Here is a 20,739-nt window from a genome sequence, read left to right as displayed (position 1 = left end):
AATATTTTTAAAGATTTGACATTCATATTATTCACCCACAACAAAGCAGTGAAGCACGAACAAGCCAAAAAGCTTTTCTTCAATGTACCACAAATGAAAAAGCTATTTTCAACTGACAGCTCTAAAAAATTAAATTAACCGTGGGCGCTTACTTGTATTCATGGATGAATTCATCTAGATTATAATCAGTGACTGATTCCTAAGTCTATGCATTATAATGATCCTCAGCCTTGTGAGAACGTGGTTGGTGCATTCAGCTAAATATAGGCTTATACTTAATATCTGCCTACAATTTTGTTATAATTCCTCACATTTCTGATAACATATTATAAGGCTTGATTTAAAAATAGTAGAAGAATGTGTCCGTGCTACCCATATCACTGTTTATTTAAGGTGTTGCTCAAGGCAATAGGCTAGTTACATGCTTGAATTTTAAATAAATGATTGCTGCTTTACCTGTCAATGGAACACACATTATGATATGATACACACACATCTGCCAGAATGATCCTGATTTACCACTTCCACTTCCAGAGTTGGTTCCCTAGTCCAGAATGGGGGCCAAAGGGTAAAGGAGGCAGCTGAATTGCTGAACCAAAAAAACGAGTTGTTTGAAAAAGAACTAAACTCAGTTCATACTCACTTGTCCCTATTGTGCCGTGGGTGCCAATGTCTTTTTTCTCTTTTCCTCCTTGCGATCTTCATGCCTCTGGATTGGCCGGGCCAGGATGATGTAACTTGTGAACGCAGGCGTTAATGCAGTCCTGGCAGCCGCTGGGGAAGCCGGGATATACCTAGTACCCCAGCAACCAACACCGAGCTGCACATGCACAATTTTGACATATCAAGGAAAGGGTCATTATGGGACCATTAGGGAACAGAACAAGATTTGAATGATTACCTTCTAAAATGCATATTTGTTCCCGTGATAACCATCTATTCCTCTTTTGTTTTGAAGTTATTTTCTTGTAATAGCTTGCACAGTAAATAAGGGGAATTTACCCCAATGGGACACAGAGAGAGGCTATTTGCCTTGGGCTTTGCTAGTGTTTTATACTAGGTAGCACAGAACAGATATATTCTAAGGGCTGAATCATACAGGCGACCAATGAGCAGTTTACTGTTAATAGTTGATTGTATCATTGCAAGATAGTGAAATGTGCTCTGGTTTTAAAGGGTTTCAAAGCTACGAATGTGAAAGGGGGTAAATGATAAACATCTCTTTATTACTAAATATATATTTTAGTGTTTCCTAATTCTTAAATGTTGGGTGCACAGTCAGACCAAAAGAGACAGCCTATTTGCTTGCCTATCAATTTTGAATGGCATGCAAGTAGGGGTAAAATTCCACCTATAACTGCTGTAACCCTAACAGGTATCCTCTTTCTCCCCAACAGAAACTCAAACCGCAAATAAATCCAGACAGATTTTAACAATTTCCTGTTTAAAACCAAAATGTTCAATTTTATCTTGAGTTCCACTTTAAGCAATAAAGGGCTTTGTGTTTAAACAGGGCGATTAAACTTTAAGCAATTACACTAGTTTAGCACTAAGACACTGGATGGCTTTTATTATCACCGGTTTAATGCAGAGGGAGCCGTACATCAAAAAAGCGTTCTTGAATGGGGTTATAATTCCAATTCATTTTTACTATCTCAAATCCAATATGTACCAGTGTTCTTTCATTTTAAGGCTTCTGAATTATGTTTACTTCTCATAATTGCTTAGGATATTTTCGCTTAGTCACGCAGTTTGTTATTGATGCCCTTCAGTTCCTAAATTGTATTGCAATGAATAATGTTTTCAAATTAAATGCACTTTTCTTTCTCTGTTCCAAACTAGATGATGTGCACTGAATGAAAGCCTTGAACAGTCCACTGTACTTTCTTTCTGAATAGTAATTGTGCTTTAATTGCAGCCCTAGCAAAGCTATGTGTTAAGGTTGCTGCATTTATCAGTGTAGTTATATCTAGTTTCAAAAGAGAACACATTGAATATAGGCACTTACTCCATAATTTTTTTCTTCTCGGTTTGACTAGAGTTTCTTATCACTACATTGTTCTGCTGCTTCTACTTTATTGTGATATACCGTGTTTCCCTGAAAATAAGACACTGTCCTATATTTTTTTTTGGCTCCCAAAAACACACTAGGTCTTATTTTCAGGGGATGTCTTATTTTTCCATGAAGAAGATTACAGTACACATTTATTGTTGAAAGTCACTCATGATCACTCATGTTCCATTGATTGTCCCCTTCTGATCACTTCGGTGAGTACTTTTTTAATTTACCGGTATGTATGCTTTTATTTTCTTTTTCTCCTAGGTCTTATTTTTGGGGTAGGTCTTATATTAGGGCAGGTTTACAAAATAGTGCTAGGTCTTACTTTCGGGGTAGGTCTTATTTTCGGGGAAACGCGGTATATGTATATATATTAATATTTAGACTGCTCAAACAAATATTGCAAGTAAATTATTTTCTCCATTTGTGTCCCCTGATATGTATGCTAGAGTTTTCAAAGGTTTTACCAACACAGTATAATTTGTATTTGCTGCACCATTCTAGATGCTAATAATCCCCTATCTACTTCAAAGATGAACAATCACGCCTACACAGATGTCAGGGATGCTTTCCTTTAAACAACAACAGAATTATAATTTTTTTATTTTTTTTCATTTAAGCCATCCAGTATTCATCTACTAGTGAAAAGGTTCAAATCTGCAGTATATTTTAATTTTTTTTAATAACAATGCTCATTTTATTTTTAACATGCAAAATAACCCACCAGTAATAAATAGTAAGAAACACAATATGACCCAAAACTCTGATTATACATGCCCAGATTTTGTTGTTCGCGTTGCAATACAGATTAAAACGAAATGTCATAATCCACCACAAATCCAAAATAAAGATGAGTGTACCATTTTGATAAGCACACTCATGTAGGACATACGCACACTTGCGTATGCACACTTGATTCCATCATATACTTGTTGTGATGCAGTATTATATCTCTATCTATCTATCTATCTATCTATCTATCTATCTATCTATCTATCTATCTATCTGTAGGTCAATGTAAATATAATACACAATTTATGTTGGTTATGCAAATCATATATGCATGAAGTTAATGTTATAAAGCATAACATTTATAATACAGATAGTAACAGGCTATCCTGGTGTAGTAAAGTTTTAACACAGGATGCTACTGAAAAGTGATGGACAAAAGCCAAAAATGAGATGGGCGTTGGAAACATGTAGAGAGGATCCTTTTGTCCTTTATGACCAAGTCTGAACATCTTTCATCTTAGTTTCGAAATTTTATGTGGGGTCAAAACCCAACTTTAGGTATTACCTTGAAAACACTACCCTTACAGTGATCCCCAAGACTGGGTCATTACAGACACGTTTTTCCACCAGTCCAGGTCTGGATATTTCCACAATGTGATGCTAAAAGTCATCATTTTACAATAAATAAGATAAATGACATAATAAACTGTGCTCAATTAATGCCACTGCATTTTTTAAATGTTGTATTTGCTTTTCCATAAGTATGTAAATACAGAACAATGTTTTTTATGATAACAATCGAGTTATAAGCTGTTTGTTTACTGTAACAGTTTATTAGTGTGTGCAGATAAATGTCAGACATACAGCTTGTTTAAATTGCTTTGATATAAGAGTTAAAATATGCACCTTTTCTAGTTACTATCATGGAAATGTCCACAAGATCAATTTCTGTGGTAGAACTTGGCTAAGGTGCCAGTGTGATGTAATGGTGATCACAGCAGGTTTGTTTAATGAATTATATGGCAAAATTCCAAGGCACTGCAGTTTTCATATCAAAATGCATCTGGCTCAGTCAGTGAACCTGAAACGAAAGAAAAAAAACTTGATTTTAAAGGATCCTGTAAGGGTTAGTCTGATAATACTACAAGCCAATCCACTTTAATGATAGAGGGTTCTACACCTCCCATAATATGCTTTTTTTTAGGTATAATAATATAGCTTTTTAAGTCGGTCCAGTGCAGAACATCATTTTTGTCAGACATAATATTATTAATTATAATTTTATTAAACTTCACTTATTTAGTGCCAACATATTAGGCAGCACTGTACATTAAATGCGGGTAACAAATGACAGACAGAGACAAACAACAACAGAAGTAGGGGATGTCACACAATATATGTATAGTAACAACAGCGCTTTGCTAAAAACAAATTTTGAACATCATTGCACATATGCTCTAGCATCTATGTTATCCTCACTTCTTGACATTAGGATGTAAGTAGTTATCACTACTATGCCACCTACCTGAAAAATTCAGCAAAACAAACAATCTCAATGTATCCATATTTCTGTGTAACCTTAGAATCCTATGACCAATGGTTATATTTCCCATGCATATTTGCTTACTCAGAATTGAATTGTGGCCCTGTGTCCTTCTTCCTCGCTATAGATTTCCCCATATAAATGAGGTTGGAGAAAGTGTTCTCTGTAGCACCATTTGTCTTCAACAAAATTGCCATACAGTTACTTACCTTACTTCCATTGGAAAGACTGCTGCATGGTGCCATTGTACCTAATCACTAGATTTATAATTAAGGTTTAAAAAGTAAATATTTATTACACTTACGCTGGTTTATTAGTTTCATTTTTATATTGTACATTTATTTTTTTATACACTGCAATATATATATATATATATATATATATATATATATATATATATATTACAGTCCCATATAAAATGTCCCCAGTTTCTACTGTCTGCTGCATCATATTCACAGCCTTCATGCATTTATTATACAAACAGACCCCTGTGGAATGCCCACTGACTATGACAGTCTTCTATACCAAGACTGGGTAACGACAAAACAGCATACAACCACACAAAAAACTTACAACACCTTATAAATATTAAATAAGCCAATTAGTGTGGGGGTCAGTTTTTGAGTGCAAATCACCAGTAGCACAAGTATTTGTTATCCGCGTAGTTAGTGCTAAGGTGAGATTTTCTGTAGTAACAGATATATGCTGACAGTCAATGGTGCTAGCTTCCTTTCACAGATTAATCTGTCATTTTCTTTCACACATAGGTTTGTTTATAGCTCATTATCTTTAACATTGAAATCTTGTCAGTTCCCTACAATGCTAGTTTGCTTCTGTAGTTTGATCAGAACTTTTGTTCTTACATAGGAAGAACTGCAGTCTACTGATTCTTCTTTGGAAACAAGAGGAGACAATCACACAATGCAGGAGCAGAATCATAGACTTGAGTTTATTCTGGAAGTAAACATAACTTTGCAGCATAAATACATTTGTAACATGTTGAAACATATAGCAACAGTGTAAATTAGATAGAAAAAACTTTATCATAAAAAGCTTCTACCAGTACATCTACCCCTTCCCCTGGGATTGTTGTTTCATTATAACTTTCACACAAGGTAAATAGCAGGAGACTACATAGGAGATACAGTATATATAGTATAGAGAGGCAGGAGGTGTACATAACCTAGAGCATAAAAGTTGCTGTGCAGTCACCATAATTTACGGGATTGTATCATCCACTAGCAGGATCTTAATCCTGTAAGTAGACGCTGACCTCAGATGATGACTGTAAAAGGAGAACACCAGCTTTCTAGGGAAAATGGAAGGCATTGCCAGGGGGTTACTAAGATTGTGTAAGACAAAAAATACCTACTAGTGTTAAACTTAAAATACTCAAAGTAATTCCTAAAATATATTATTACAGTTTCAAGTTTTCTATTTCTTGACTCATAGTTCTTTTATCCTTCCTGGAGTGTCTACTTCCAAAGGATGTATTTTTCCTAAGTGGTTCTAAAATTTCACCTGGTCCCAATTCTATTTATGTGGTGTAGGCATACTGCTTCTCCCAGACCATGTAGAATAATGTGACTCATTTCTTTCCGGTTGCTGAATATTAGAACATACTGAGACATTTAGCATCTCAGCAGCTGGGGAGACATAGTCTGTGCCCAAGTTTCATTTACACTTGTCATATTGTTGTCTGGGATTACTCATCAACAAATTAGCAAGAACTTTTCACTTGCCTGCATTATTACTGTGTGACAAAATGTAAACTTGTAGATAGCGTAAGCTTTTTTCAGATAGACTAAGCAATTTTGCATATAGAAGGCAAGGATATGAAAGGGGTAAATAAGGGATATGGAAGGCTTTACTAGGTGTTCTAAGGGCAATATGCTGGAATGATGTTGAACAAATGGACATAATATGGGTCAAAAAATAAAAAGAATTTCCTATGCACATTTATCTATTAGATTTAGTTTCTAGTATGATTTTGGAAATATTTAACTAGCTGGAAAGCATAAAAATGAAATACATGGTAAGGGTCTACCAAGTCTGTGCTTCCTATTTAAGGAGCCTTGCATATGTATAATGTATCCTTAACAGGAACCGGAATTTCCCTGTACCATTGTGGTGCAGTTTTCAAGAATGGCATGCAGCATCTCAGAGCAATCTGCCACTTTCATGGACTTGAATGAGACCACTTACAGATGCTACAACAAGGGAGCAGACATCCCAGAATGTGTTGCAACCAGTGCAAGCCAAGTTATAAAACTAGTGCAAGCCATGAAAAAAACAACACCTCGGACAATTGTATGCAGCAACTTCTTGCAAATGCCTGTCAAAACTGCTGCTGAATCCTCTTGGACACTGTTGAATGTGGGTGTTAGACAGTTAACAGCATGGTTGTCAACCACTTGTCTGAAACTATTGGGTATTTATAATTTTTTTTTTCATTAGAAGGGTGTAATACTGATTTTGTCCATATATTTTGGTAGTTGTTTGCATCACATAAGAAACAAATTCAAGAATTGCATCTCAAGTCTGTTCAATTAGTACAAATCAATAAGTAAAAAAATAGTATAATTGTTAAAATACAGAATAAAACTTTTAATAAAAGGATGAATCTACATATCATAAAAGTGCTTAATAGTAGTGATGATACTATCAAGTTTTTTTTTCCATTTATGTCGTATACAGTTTGGTAATGTGTTATATATTTCACTCCAAAATCAGGATGGAACAAGGATTTATATCCTATTTTCTTCAATTTGAAGTGAGTATTGCAGTGTATTTTCTAGAATGAAGGATGGTGAGAGGACAGCATTTGAGTAATCACAGATAAATGTTAATGAACATGTTACAATTCTTCAAGATGATCCATTTTACATCTTTGGGACTCCATTAGGCATTCTTTGCTATTGAATAGATTACATTTACATGCATTTAGTTTAAAATCGCTGCTTTGTAATTCTAGGGCATGATTATACTTTACCAGCTAATAATTTACAGAAATTTATTTGGAAATGGACATCACATTGTAGTTAGTATTCATGTCTGACAGCTTGATTTCCAGCAGCTTTCTCCTAACATTCCACCGCATTTCCTCCAGGGTGTGCTGTATTGGCATTTAAAGCTATACTTATTTTGGTATAATTTTCCATCTTTTCATGTGAAATGGTCTTTAGAAATAGAACAGGTTGTAAATGGCAATTATTCATAATGAGGACTATCTATAGAGTGCTTGTATTACTAGCCAAAGAAATGCATGCATCTCTATGTTTTTTTAGAAAAAAATTAAATGTTCCCTAATAGACAATATGCATTGCTTGTGGAGTCAAAGCAACAAACTGCTCAATGTTCTTCCATGCAGAAAAGCCAGCTTTTTTGTCCAATAGACACAAGGTAAACGGACTAACAAACATTCTTAATGAGTTCAGTTTCCATGAGTTCAAGATCCATGCAGCAGGCAATTCTTTTTCACTCTTTTCAGGAGTGATCCATCTCCTGCTACCTCCCTTCAGTGACCAAATATGATTGAATGCCTCACTGGTCACTAAAGCTACATACACACTTCCAATTATTATCGTTGGAAAACGAACGACGAACGTTCATGCACGATATATATGAACGATCGTATAGCACCGATCCTGCACATAGAGTTAACGACACGATCGTTCGTAGATATTGTACACACAATAGATACGATCGTTTGAGCGATAGAGGAACTATGTGCACGACAGGAAAGTGACGGACGTTCGTTCATCACGCATGCTCTGAACATGGACGATCAACGAACGACCGTACACACGAACGATGGTCAACGATCGTCGTCCAATCCGATCCGTCGGTCCGGTCGTTCGTTTCCAGCGACTTTCCTCGTTCGTCGGCGTCGTTGGTTACTTTTTTACGAACGATTTTTTGCCCAATCGATCGTTCGTCGTTCGATTGGAACGATAAAAATTGGAAGTGTGTACGCACCTTAAGAATGTACATGGGAGGATGCAATCTAGAGGTAGTCATGAAAACTGTGTTCAGCATTTGTACAATTGAGATGTAAAAGTAGTTAGTAATTTGTAGGCATTAGAAAAAAAACAACCATATATGTAACAGCTCAACTTATTTTATTAAACCTGTGAGGCAAGCTCAGACATAAATTATAAATTGCACTTAAGTAAAATACAGCAGAAATGTTGGAATCTTAGGGTTCTCCAATATGGAAATTGCAACATTTAATTTTATTCAGTGTCTGGAGCTAGCGTGCCATTTGCTTTTTCTTCGTGACCCATAATTAGGATGGGTAGGTTAACATTCAATACTGTTAAGAAATGTTAAAATCTTTTTATTAAAGATATGTATATGTACCTTGTTAGTCCCGGCAATTGTTTACCTAGCATAGTGAATAGCTCTGGTAAGATTTTCTTTATCTGAATGTTTTGTGTATAATTGTTTGCTAAAAAAGGTAGATAATAATAGCCAAGCACTTGGTGCACCAGGAAGATTTTGGGTATTTGAGTTATAATATTCTGGAATGAGGACAGGTAAGTAAATAAGGGGCTAGGGGGCTGGGTGAAAAGTAATGTAAAAGCTAAATATTACTGACCCAAAGGTGCAGTTACACTTTAAAGAGGTAATATAAAACTTAAATAAAATACTTAGTACTATGGAGAAAATGTTTCCTTCTGTTCTGTCTGTCCACATGTCTAAATGGCATGGCTCTTGGCCATGTAAACTTTCCTTAACACCTTTAAGGAGAGAAATCCTAACACCCTTGGCTTACAGAAAGCATGTATTATGATGTTTGTTCAACCTGAGAGAAGAACAGTGCCCTATGGGGCTGACTCAGTAAATTTGTGGGGAGGGCAACCAAAGTCCATGGGGGACCGCTTGAAGATGTCATAGTTACTACATTTTGTAGCCAATTTGTTATGCTTAATATATCTACCATGTAATATATACCATGCAATATGGTTTACAGAGTTTTATGCTGTCTTAACATTTGCTTACAAGTACTTAAGGGCTTATTACGTATTATTTGCTGAATTAAAATGCATTAAAAGTAGAATTTGCACAGAACTCGTATTCCCTGTGTTGTTCATTCACATCAATATGCTGCACTTGAGTGTTTTTAAAGACTAACATTAGAAAAAATAAAAGAATGCTTACACGTGTAGGTGAAAACAAGGTAAAATTAGGCCACAAGGGTTTGCGTGCTACTGGACTCTTTATTACAAGTTGTTCGATTTATGTACATAGAAACATTGTTAAAATCAGGATTATCCAGAAAAATCTTTTTATACTTTAACTTGATTTATGTCTTCAATTATGATGAAGGATTCTGCATTCACAATTGTGTACCCAATGGGATACTTGTCATTTGGTTTACAGAGCGTTATAAAAGCTCTGGTTACTTTCTAAGGTGTTCCATTTGCTGCACCAAATAAAGTCTTATTTTCTTGATCTCTGAGGTTTTAAATACATTTGCTGCACAAAAATGAAATCTTGCTTTAGCTTGTAGAACATGTAACCATATCCACCATTCTTACTATATGGGAAAAGCACTGTATGGAAAAAGTGAAAAAAGGCAAAGTACAATTAATAGTCTGAAAGCTGATTAATGCAATCATTTATCGTAAAATGTGACTGTAACCTTGTTGTTCTGAAAATAGTAATTACATTTTCTTTTAAACACATTTGTAAATTGAGTTTATAGTAATAAAAAAACCTCATGCCTTATTTTGATTAGTAATTATTTTTTTTTAGTGCATATTGTGGTAATTGCAAACAGCTTGTGTCCATGTTGTCCAACTGAGGGTATTAGGCTGGCACTGTTAGGTGTTAATATACAAATGATATATATAACAGTGTAAAATAATAAAACATTAAGTTAATGCCAATACAGTGTAGCTTTTCTATATTCCAATATGATGTTCCATTAAATTATTATTATTATATGTCTTATCATTAAAAAGTATATACGTCCTGAAACAGTTTTATAATACATAATATGTTATTTACTTCTAAAGTGTTTTATATAGGGGATATTCTCCATAAAAGAAATGAAAAAAAGGAAGTTACTATATACAACTACTTGGCACTTTGAGATGCTAGGAGCCATAGGATCAGCGTGCCAGTCAAAGAGCTAGTATTTTCTGAACGAAAGGCCTGCTTTCGTCGCCCCCCTTTTTTCTCTCTAGTTCACCCATTTTTAGTAGTGAATATATGCTAAAACCCATATTGAAAAAAGTACAATCTACAGATTTTATTATGATAAGTTAGGCACAAATAGTAGACATGAGTCATCCTATGATAAACATCCCCACTGATTTTGAGAAGGTTTTAAGGCCAAGGCTCTACTTTTTTGACTGAGCAACACAGTTCGTTCGTAAGCTAGTAGTTGTGTACCAAACTGTAGGGAATAAGTTATGACTGGCTAAATGCACCAGAGGAAGTAAAGATTATTGTAATACCATGGCGTTTATTTATAAGATAGTGAATTTGACACTCACTGAAATGTTCCCTGGTGGAGAACCAATTTCTGCCATTGAAACACATGGACCTGGACGATTCTCCAACAGGGAATAAATATATACCCCCTTGCAGTGCCAAAGCAACATTTGTTTATTATTTGATTACATTTGATTATTATCATTTATTATAACATTAGGAATGGTTGTCCATGCATGTCCATTTGATAGGATACAATTTAACTTATACAACTGAGGGAATGAGTTCTTATGTTTATGCTTTTTCTTTGCCTGCAGCTCCAAGGGGAAAACGAGGATGGAAAACATTTTATGCCATATTAAAGGGAACTGTCCTTTACCTACAAAAGGTAAACATTGTAGTATTTTTACAAACAAGTGTTAATCAGTTTGTGCAATATTCTTTTTTTAAATTATTTCTTTAAATATGTTGGATAAGAATAATTTTAAAAGTCATTCTAGAAAAAGTAAGGATTGCTTCAGATTGCTACAGAACAGTTTATTTAATAAATACAAAGTGTTCTGACCCTGTAATTTCCTGGGTGATTCTTTCCTCCATATTTGCTTTTTCATTAGGGCAAGCTTTGCTAAGATAAAATGGACAAAATCTAACAAAATCTAACTATACAACATACAATCTGCTGCCATAACTCCAGGAGGCAGTAGGTTGAGGCATTAACGTAATGATTAACTGTCCATGACAAACATGTTTTTTTCTATCACAATCCAAAAATGTATTTGTAGTTTAAATGGTTTTTAGACACTGAAAACAGCTCAAATATGTATGTTTTATATTTAGATCTGTATATTTAACTATAATGCTGGAGTTCAACTTTAATGGGTTAAATAGAGTCAGTAAATTATTTTGACAGTACAGATACTTCTCCCAATTCCCAGATCCAATGGGGGTTTCCTGGATCACCCAGCTTCATCAGTGATAGTCTATCTTCTCCAGTCTTGGAGCACTTTAATAAAACAGGCTCATTGTATTATTTACAAATGTACCAGTAAAAGGGTTACTATTACAGATACGTGTATGATCAATTAATATTTACCAACTTCAACGATCATAGTTCTTTTGATTTTACACTCGATAGCAGTCACTTTTGGTTGACTGAATTCCTTTTGTTGACAGGACCCAAAAGATTTATTGATATCATGGGAAACTATATTGTATATGACCAGCTTAGGATTTAGATAGTATTGAAACTGTTGTTATAACACAGCTGTCCCTGGATAAAATGCTAAAGCATCAGGCAGGCAGGAAGTACTCATATGTCTCTCAAAACTAATTTATAAATTGGAATTTTGACTGTAGTGCCCCTCTGTTTTCTAATTTGTAGGAGCAGGTCACAGGCAGAAACAGTTAAACATTTCTGTTTAGAGAAAGCAATATGATATTCTGCATGCACCGTCTTGATTATTTCACTTTTTTTTCTTTTTTAAACATATATATTCAGCTGTTCCAAGTCATTTAGCTAAATTTATTTGTCCACAATGCATAGACAGGTTATTATCTTGTGCACTTCAGTGCTGAATATCTAATATGAAAGAATCCAGTGAAATTGTTTTTTTTCTTTCTTTTATAATGAATAGGCAATGAACGATGTCCTATGTATTAATTGGCCTAATGCAGACTATTGCCTTGAATTGCTGTACCATCAGAATTGAATTAGAACTCCACATTGAAGATCATTGATTTAATGCTGAGTGTCATTTGTTTGAACAATGTCTCTATTCCTTTTCTATGATGGCACAGATTTCAACAAAGCTGGTGATCTACAAAAAGCCCCTTGCTTACAGTTCTAAGGGAATTATTCATTTAATTAAATCTATTGAATAATAGTTTTTAGAACTGCTGTAACTATTTGTTACATTTTTTTTCTGTATTTAAAAGCAAGATAAAAATGCTTGATTTTTTCTATATGCCTTAAAAGTCCCACTTTTTGCACACAAAATGTTGGAATTTGAATATATGGAATGTGGCATACAATTTGGAACTTTATAAGGATCTATTTTTCAAAATCTGACCAGCAATAATTTGTCCTGCTATACAGTTAGGTTCATAAACAGAGACAACTGTTGTTTCAAATGTTGGTTCTGTACATTACCACAATTATTGTTAAATGAAACAACTCAGATGCAGTTGAACTGCAGACTTTCAGCTTTAATTCAGTGGGTTAAACAAAAAGATTGCATAAAAAATGTGAGGAACTAAAGCCTTTTTTTACACAATCACTTCATTTCAGGGGCTAAAAAGTAATTGGACAAATTAAAAAGCTGAAAATAAAATGTCCATTTCTAATACTTTGTTGAAAACCCTTTGCTGGCAATGACAGCCTGTAGTCTTGAACTCATGGACATCACCAGATGCTGGGTTTCCTCCTTTTTAATTCTCTGCCAGGCCTTTACTGCAGCGGCTTTCAGTTGCTGTTTGTTTGTGGGCCTTTCTGTCCGAAGTTTAGTCTTCAACATGTGAAATGCATGCTCAGTTGGGTTCAGAGCTGACTGACTGACTCGGCCATTCAAGAATATTCCACTTCTTTGCTTTAATAAATGCTCGGGTTGCTTTGGCTGTATGTTTTGGGTCATTGTCCATCTGTATTATGAAACACCTCCCAATCAATGTGACTGCATTTAGCTGAATTTGAGCAGACAGTATGTCTCTGAACACCTCAGAATTCATTCGGCTGCTTCTGTCCTGTGTCACATCATGGGATAAACACTAGTGTCCCAGTGCCACTGGCAGCCATGCACGCCCAAGCCATCACACTGCCTCCGCCATGTTTTACAGATGATGTGCTATGCTTTGCATCATGAGCTGTTCCACGCCTTCTCCATACTCTTTTCTTGCCATCATCCTGGTAAAGGTTGATCTTGGTTTCATCTGCCCAAAGAATGTTTTTTCCAAAACTGCTGGTTTTTTTTTTAGATGTTTTTGAGTCCAATCTAGCCTTTCTAATCTTGAGGCTTATGAGTGGCTTGCACCTTGCAGTGCACCCTCTGTATTTACTTTCATGCAGTCTTCTCCTTATGGTAGACTTGGATATCGATACGCCTACTTCCTGGAGAGTGTTGTTCACCTGGTTGGCTGTTGTGAAGGGGTTTCTCTTCACCATGGAAATGATTCTGCTCTCATCCACCACTGTTGTCTTCCGTGGACGTCCAGGTCTTTTGGCATTGCCAAAAGAGTTCACCGGTGCTTTGTTTCTTTCTCATGATGTACCAAACTGTACATTTTGCCACTCCTAATACTGTAGCGACTTCTCGGATGAGTTTTTTCTGTTTTTGCAGCTTGAGGATGGCTTGCTTCACCTGCATGGAGAGCTCCTTTGACTGCATGTTGTCTGTTCACAGCAAAATCTTCCACATACAAGCACCCACTCTCACAAATCAACTCCAGTCCTTTTATCTGCTTGATTTTTTAATAACATAACAAAGGAATTGTCCACACCAGCCCATGAAATAGCCTTTGAGTCAATTGTTCAATTACTTTTGAGCCACTGAAATGAAGTGATTGTGTAATAAAAAATGATTTAGTTCCACACATTTTTATGCAATCTTTTTGTTCAACCCACTGAATTAAAGCTGCAAGTCTGCAGTTTAACTGCATCTGAGTTGTTGCACAGAACCAAAATGTACAGAACCAAAATTAGAAAAAAGTTGTTTCTGTCCAAATATTTGTGGACCTAACTGTATATTTAATTTCATAGTCATCTTTCATCTCTTTTTGTAAGTAATGTATTAGACACCACAGACAGTAACTACAATGTGGCATATACCCAAACTATTATAAATGTTGACTGCTTTGTGATATGATGTTTTTTTATACAGAAATTGATTTATACTACTTGAGATATGGGGATATTTCCATGAAATGAGACTGGTCCAGCTTTCACTGCTTTTATTTTCTCTAAACAGATTAAAATGATTTATGTCAAGAGAGACAGTAGACTTTAAAGGCCGACTCCAGACATCGGTTTACTTTAGGCATTTCCCAGGGAGGCGATGAGGGTCAATGAGGGCATTAAAATGTAACTTAGGTGGGGAATACAATGGCATTAGTGTAATAGGCAAAGGTTACTGTTCTTTTTAGAACAACTCCCTTTATTTGTCTACTTGGGGAACATCATTTTACTAGCCAAGCAATGGCAACTAAATCTGCAACAGGTAAGCTAACAATAAAAAGCTAAGGGTTTTTGCATTACTTTAACCTAAAATAACAATTAAAATAATTAATATTAAAATAATATTATAATAAACAATTACAATAATAAAATAAAATACTTTTATTTATGCTGTTGGAAAGTTTGCTTGTTTTCCTTTCTTCAAAACAAGAAGTAAGGAAAAATCTCTTGAGCCCTAGCCATCAATAAAACCTCACAGTAGTTCCTATCCTTTCCACCTTATACAAAACTTTTTATTACTCCAAGAAAAAAAATCTCCTCTACAATGCAGTTTCTCTTACATAGTCATGGCCTTGTCTCCCAAAATTCAACGGTCAATGTACATTGGAACATGCATGGTTTTTATTCTGTCCTATTACGGATTAAAAACTTCATAGGTTCAACCCCTAATTGGTTGATGGAATAAATCATGAAAAAATGTTATGAATTCATTTACTGTTTTTTCTTTTTAGCAACTCCTTCTAAAATACATCATGACTAAGTTAAGTTAAATTGTCACAAATTGAGGTACAGTAATCATCTATTACTGTATCTATTATCTGTATCTATTACCAGCTATCTGCCTATTTCAAAATAAGTCAAATCTTGATTCTCCACCTTTCATGCCTCCCTGTTGGTTAGTTTATACTATCCATGGCAATATGAATCATGTGGGGTGGCAGGGGCAGGACTAAGCACATATTTAACACATAATTAAGAGTTGCAAATGACAAGTTTATTACAGAAATTTCCCCTCAGTACTTTTTTTCTGCCACTACATACCTTAAGACTGATAAAGAGTATAATTTAACCTACTTCCTTTAAATCTCTTTTTACTGGACAAAGAGAAAAGAAGCAGGACAGTGGGATTTAACCAGATAGTGCTTTGTAAGTTTGAACATCACATGTGTCACACTGTCCTTTTCTCCCCGTTTCTCCTGTCCTTTTCTCCCCGTTTCTCCTGTCCTTTCAGCCTCCCTGTACTTGAAATTCACAAATTAAACTTTCATTTTAGTAGACTTGCTTTTCAAATATCATTTCTTTTCACCTTCACACACAGTTGTTTTATGATACCAATCCCCTCGGCCTCTGTATTGAAGCCAAGTTTTGCTCTGTAAGTAGTCTAGTGTTCTGTCTGAGAACAGAAGCAGATGTATTAGTGCTGCTTGACTGAGAAAAGGCATGGATTCTATTTGACATTTACCATTAGCCTTTTTATTCCCTTCATTCCCTTCATTTTACATAGCATTATAGATTTAGAAAGATGCAGTAAATAAAGTGAATATAGTATACGTAGAAATAGTTTGATTTACCTGTAATTGGTAAAGCGCTGACATTTCCAGTAATTACATTTTTACAGTGTTTTATCTAGGCATTTGTTTAGGGTATTGTACCACATCTGCCACATCATTTTACATTTGACATAATTTTTATTTGTATTTTGGTAGGTGTATAAAAGCCTTAGCTTGAATATTGCTGAATGATGTGAACTTTGAATACCAATCATATGTGAGGGAAGTTACAAAAACAATGTTTGCTAGCACACCGTTGATTGATTGAACTGACCATAGCTTTCTCAATTCCTTATTTTCTCTCTATTCCTTCATATATCTATTTTCTCTATCTCTCTATTCCTTTTTTATATTTGTTTAATTTGTGAGCAAACAATAAAATCAATCACATCTCATAGTATAAAAACAAGTAAAGATAGTTACCCTGATATACAACAGTGATAGTAAAGGAATAGTTTACAAAATAACTGTTCAAATTAAACAAGACTTAAGAGGAAAGGTATTAGCACTGGAGGATGCTGGATTTCCTATAGTTTTTAAATATGGAAAGATTACATATAAGAAGGCTTGATGGAAGACCTGGATGAGTCCAAGAAATTAATATATCTTTATTGCCAGACCAGCTAGGATAGCTTGGGTAGGATTGCCTAGGGCAGACAATCCTGGGGTTAAAAGGAAAACGTGGGAATTTTACCTGAGAGTAATAAAATGTGATAGGGGTGGGGAAAAGAAAGCAAAAAAAGGAGGGAAGAATAAAGCAGGGGAGTTGAGAGGAAGAATAAATGTGAGAATGATGAATAAAGAAGGTATATTAAGGGAAGGAAAAGTGGGAGGATAAGGAAATGGTGAAATAGGGCTAGGATACACAATGGGGGAGGTTCATACCCTTTGAAGTTTAAAAAGGTCTATATTCTGATATTGAGAAGAATTCCAACCAATAGAACCACATTTTAAAATCATTCCCTTCATAGGTTCAATGTCATTCATTCTTAGCAACCAGTATTGCACTGTCAGAGAGGCAGATAGCCTTCAAGTATCTTATCCTTTAGTGAATTAACCCCAGTAAATTAAAAAGTGTAATTTTGATTCCTGTCCTAAATTTTACACAATAGTTTGATTTCTAACTTTGAAAATAGAAATTAATGAAAAATCCTTACTTGTGGCAATTTGCTGATGACCTCCTACAATTTGATTTTTTTATTCAAATGTTTTGGCAGCTCCACTACAAACAATAAAAATCAAGCATACCAGGCATATAGGTTTAAATACCCATAGTGAGTTGACCACTGCTATGTGCATAGTGCTGGACCCTGGCTGTTTAACACTTGCCTGCATTGCTTTTAGTTTTAGTGATTCTTTAGTGATTCTGAGGATTAGAAGCATTGCATTGCTGTTTTGAAATAAGGCCCATTTTGGGTGACCCTCCTGAAAAAAACCCTAAATTGTGGATTTCATGACCTCTTTGTTCTGGTGTTATCCCTGTATGATCTTTGTCTGTCCGCTTGGTGCTCAAAATTTCTACCTTGTGGGACATTTCTCTTTTGTAATAGTGTTAAAAAAGCTACTGTATGCCCACTTGAAAAAATAGTTGGAAATTACACCTAGATATCAGCTAATGTAGAATTCAAAAATATTTTCTGTATAAATTCAATAGATCTTTATAAACAGTTTAGTGTTTACTTACATATTAGCAAAAACATGAAATCCTCATGGAAAGGTACCCTGCTGTTGTTTTTACATACAGGTTGTAAAGGTAGTGAAATTCAGATCACAAAATACTGACAAGAACTCCCTTCACATTTTACAGATTTTCAATACTAGGGATGAGAATATTTTTGACTTAAAAGTTTGACTTTGAAGGTTGAATTTAAAAAAGTTGCATGTTACAGTAAAAAAAAAAAGATTTAAAAATTTCCAAGTTAATTGCAAAGCCCCTGAACATAGTTTAGTCACCACAGTTGCTGGGGATATCTGGGGTCCCAATTTTTTTTTTTTAAAAAAGAAAAACTTATTTTACTTTGTGTAAAATTAATGGTAAAGTATAGGTGGACCAAGCCATTTTTTAAATGCTGGCTTCTAGTAGACGCCTATTTTTTGGTAACTGCAAAGCTTTTTAAAATAATGTTGTCATCAAAATTGCTGCACAGTCAGGAGCATTTCCCAAGTAAAAACATTTATATAGCAATCAAGGGGTGAATTAGCTTCTGATAGGCACTCATTAGCATCCCAGTGCTTGCATATACAAACGTTTTTTGCCAGAAGTCATTTAGAGTCATTTCTGTAAATGTGACATTTTCACACATTCACAAACTCCAATTTACGAAAAACTTTTGTATTGCAATGCATTTGGGGACTTAAGAACACAACGTAAATAAATTGAACATTCATGTCATGTCTGTATGATGTGTTAAAATTTAGGGTTTATTTTGCTAAATAATAGTAAAAAAAACTGTCCCCCTCCCTATTAAAAAACAGTCCCTTTTATAGGCTTGAGACCTTCAGTCCTCTGGAACCTGACTTGCCAAGGTTGGAAGGGTCAAAAGATGTTTAGCCGCCTACTTTTTGGCAAAACCAGACCCCCACCTGGTACCATTGTTGGGGGAGGGGGCCTCAACCTCACAATGTGACCCTGGTGTAATAGAGTCCACAGACATCCCCTCTCACCCTGGAAAATGAGTACAGGCATGCAAATTACCCCTTTTCCATTCTGAGGTTAAATCAAACCTAGACACAATGTGACAAAAGCCTCATCCCAAAAATGTGCCCCCAGTGTAATGGGGCCCGTAGACATCCCCCCTCACCCTGGGGAATGAGTAAAAGGATGCCTAATACCCCTTACCTAATCCTAGGTTAAATCAAGTCTAGACATAAACACACAACACAGAAGAATAAAAACTAATATTTGTCTTTGCAGGGTGTATTTCTACCTGCACAATGAGGGTCCTACATGGAGTCTGTTGTTTACATCTGTCTGTCAGTCTGTTGTGACTTTGAAAGCTTTTACTATTGTATTCTGTCAGTAAGTTATTCACTGAGGTCTCCATAGCACTATTAGAACCTCAGTGAATGACTCATTGACAGAATGTAGTGGTAGAAGCTGTCAGAGTTAAAACCTAAAAATGTTATCAACAGTCAGGATATAAATATTTTTTTTCAGTTTATCTAATAAAATGCATAACTAATCTAATTTAAAATTTTCCTTGGATTCATATGGACTCTTGACATTTACACTGGACATAAACATATTAAATCTAGTTTCTCCCAAGGAATGCTTTTAAATGTATGAGAAGGGTAATGCATTGAGAATAATTTACCACTAAAAGATAAATGACAAATATTGGATGTACAAGTTCTTACTATAGTGCCCTTTAAAAGATCTTTAGTTAAAAAAAAAAAATAAACCATTCAATGTGTGAATGCTTAGGTAGGTTTTTTTATAGGACCCTCCTAAATGAAGGATAAGCAGACACCTGGGAATTCAGTTTAAAAGATGGTGATTTATTGATCCAGTTACATGACAGACTAAACAAAATAAACCTATTTTGTAGGTGAGGGGTGAGGTAGGTCAATGTTGTAAAGGACGAAGCAAATATGGTCAATAAATCATAGATGTTTGGAACCCTTATACCATTCTACTATATATATATATATATATATATATATATATATATATATATATATATATATATATATACACCATATTGGAATATTTATGGTGTATATATATATATATATATATATAGATAGATAGGTAGATAGATAGTAATCAGTAATTTAAGCAATCTTTAGTGATAATAAAATATGTACAGTATATAGTGCCATAGCAAACATCAGGCATTTAAAATTATATTTTATTCTGCTATCTAGAAAAAGCAGACAAAGGGGATTGTCAGATATTTTCACTTTTTCTTTGCTGAGATGTGATCTTGTATGTTTCCATTCTGTCAAGCTAGAGTTAGTTCAAGGTGAATGAAAACTTATTGGAACCTTGGCAAATGTTAAGCCATTTATCCCACTCAAGCAGGGGTTGGGGGTCTAGGTGGAAAGGAGCATGTTATATTTTTCATATTTCTCTGATTAAATGCAATGTTAGCACATCTGTTAGAAGTCTTGAACCTAAGCTGACATCTGATGTGCACGTCTTATTATATTCCACAGGGCTAATTGTGCAGATGCTGACTACTTTATGCTACATGAAATGAAAAATGGATATTAAATTAATTTATTAAATAAACCAGAAACTTTCTAACTTAAATGCATTATTATACCATTATTCCATCCATACCCAAACTGAACCCTCATTAATCCAAATTAATGGTCTTTTTAGTTCGTAAAGAATGGCTACAATAAGGGAAGTGGCTTGTGACAGTTTGCTAAATGTTCATATTTTTCAGATAAATTATTTATATATATATTTTTTTAATAAGACATTAATAAGACACTTGTAATTATTAGTTAAAAAAGC

The 20,739-nt window shown here is 34.8% G+C and overlaps 1 protein-coding gene across 7 annotated transcripts in view; it reads left to right on the top strand.

Moving 5' to 3' along the window:
• The window catches only part of PSD3 (pleckstrin and Sec7 domain containing 3), a 275,704-nt gene that overhangs the window by 221,937 nt on the left and 33,028 nt on the right, over window positions 1-20,739 (top strand). For all 7 annotated transcript variants that reach the window (XM_072405277.1, XM_072405270.1, XM_072405271.1 and 4 more), the window contains one exon: window positions 11,096-11,166. In XM_072405277.1, coding sequence (XP_072261378.1) covers window positions 11,096-11,166 — 71 coding nt within the window. The remainder of the gene's footprint in view (window positions 1-11,095; window positions 11,167-20,739) is intronic.

The sequence above is a fragment of the Pyxicephalus adspersus genome, chromosome 3 (assembly GCF_032062135.1).
Source record: "Pyxicephalus adspersus chromosome 3, UCB_Pads_2.0, whole genome shotgun sequence".
Classification (NCBI taxonomy): domain Eukaryota; kingdom Metazoa; phylum Chordata; class Amphibia; order Anura; family Pyxicephalidae; genus Pyxicephalus; species Pyxicephalus adspersus.
This window is presented reverse-complemented; position numbering and strand designations above follow the sequence as displayed.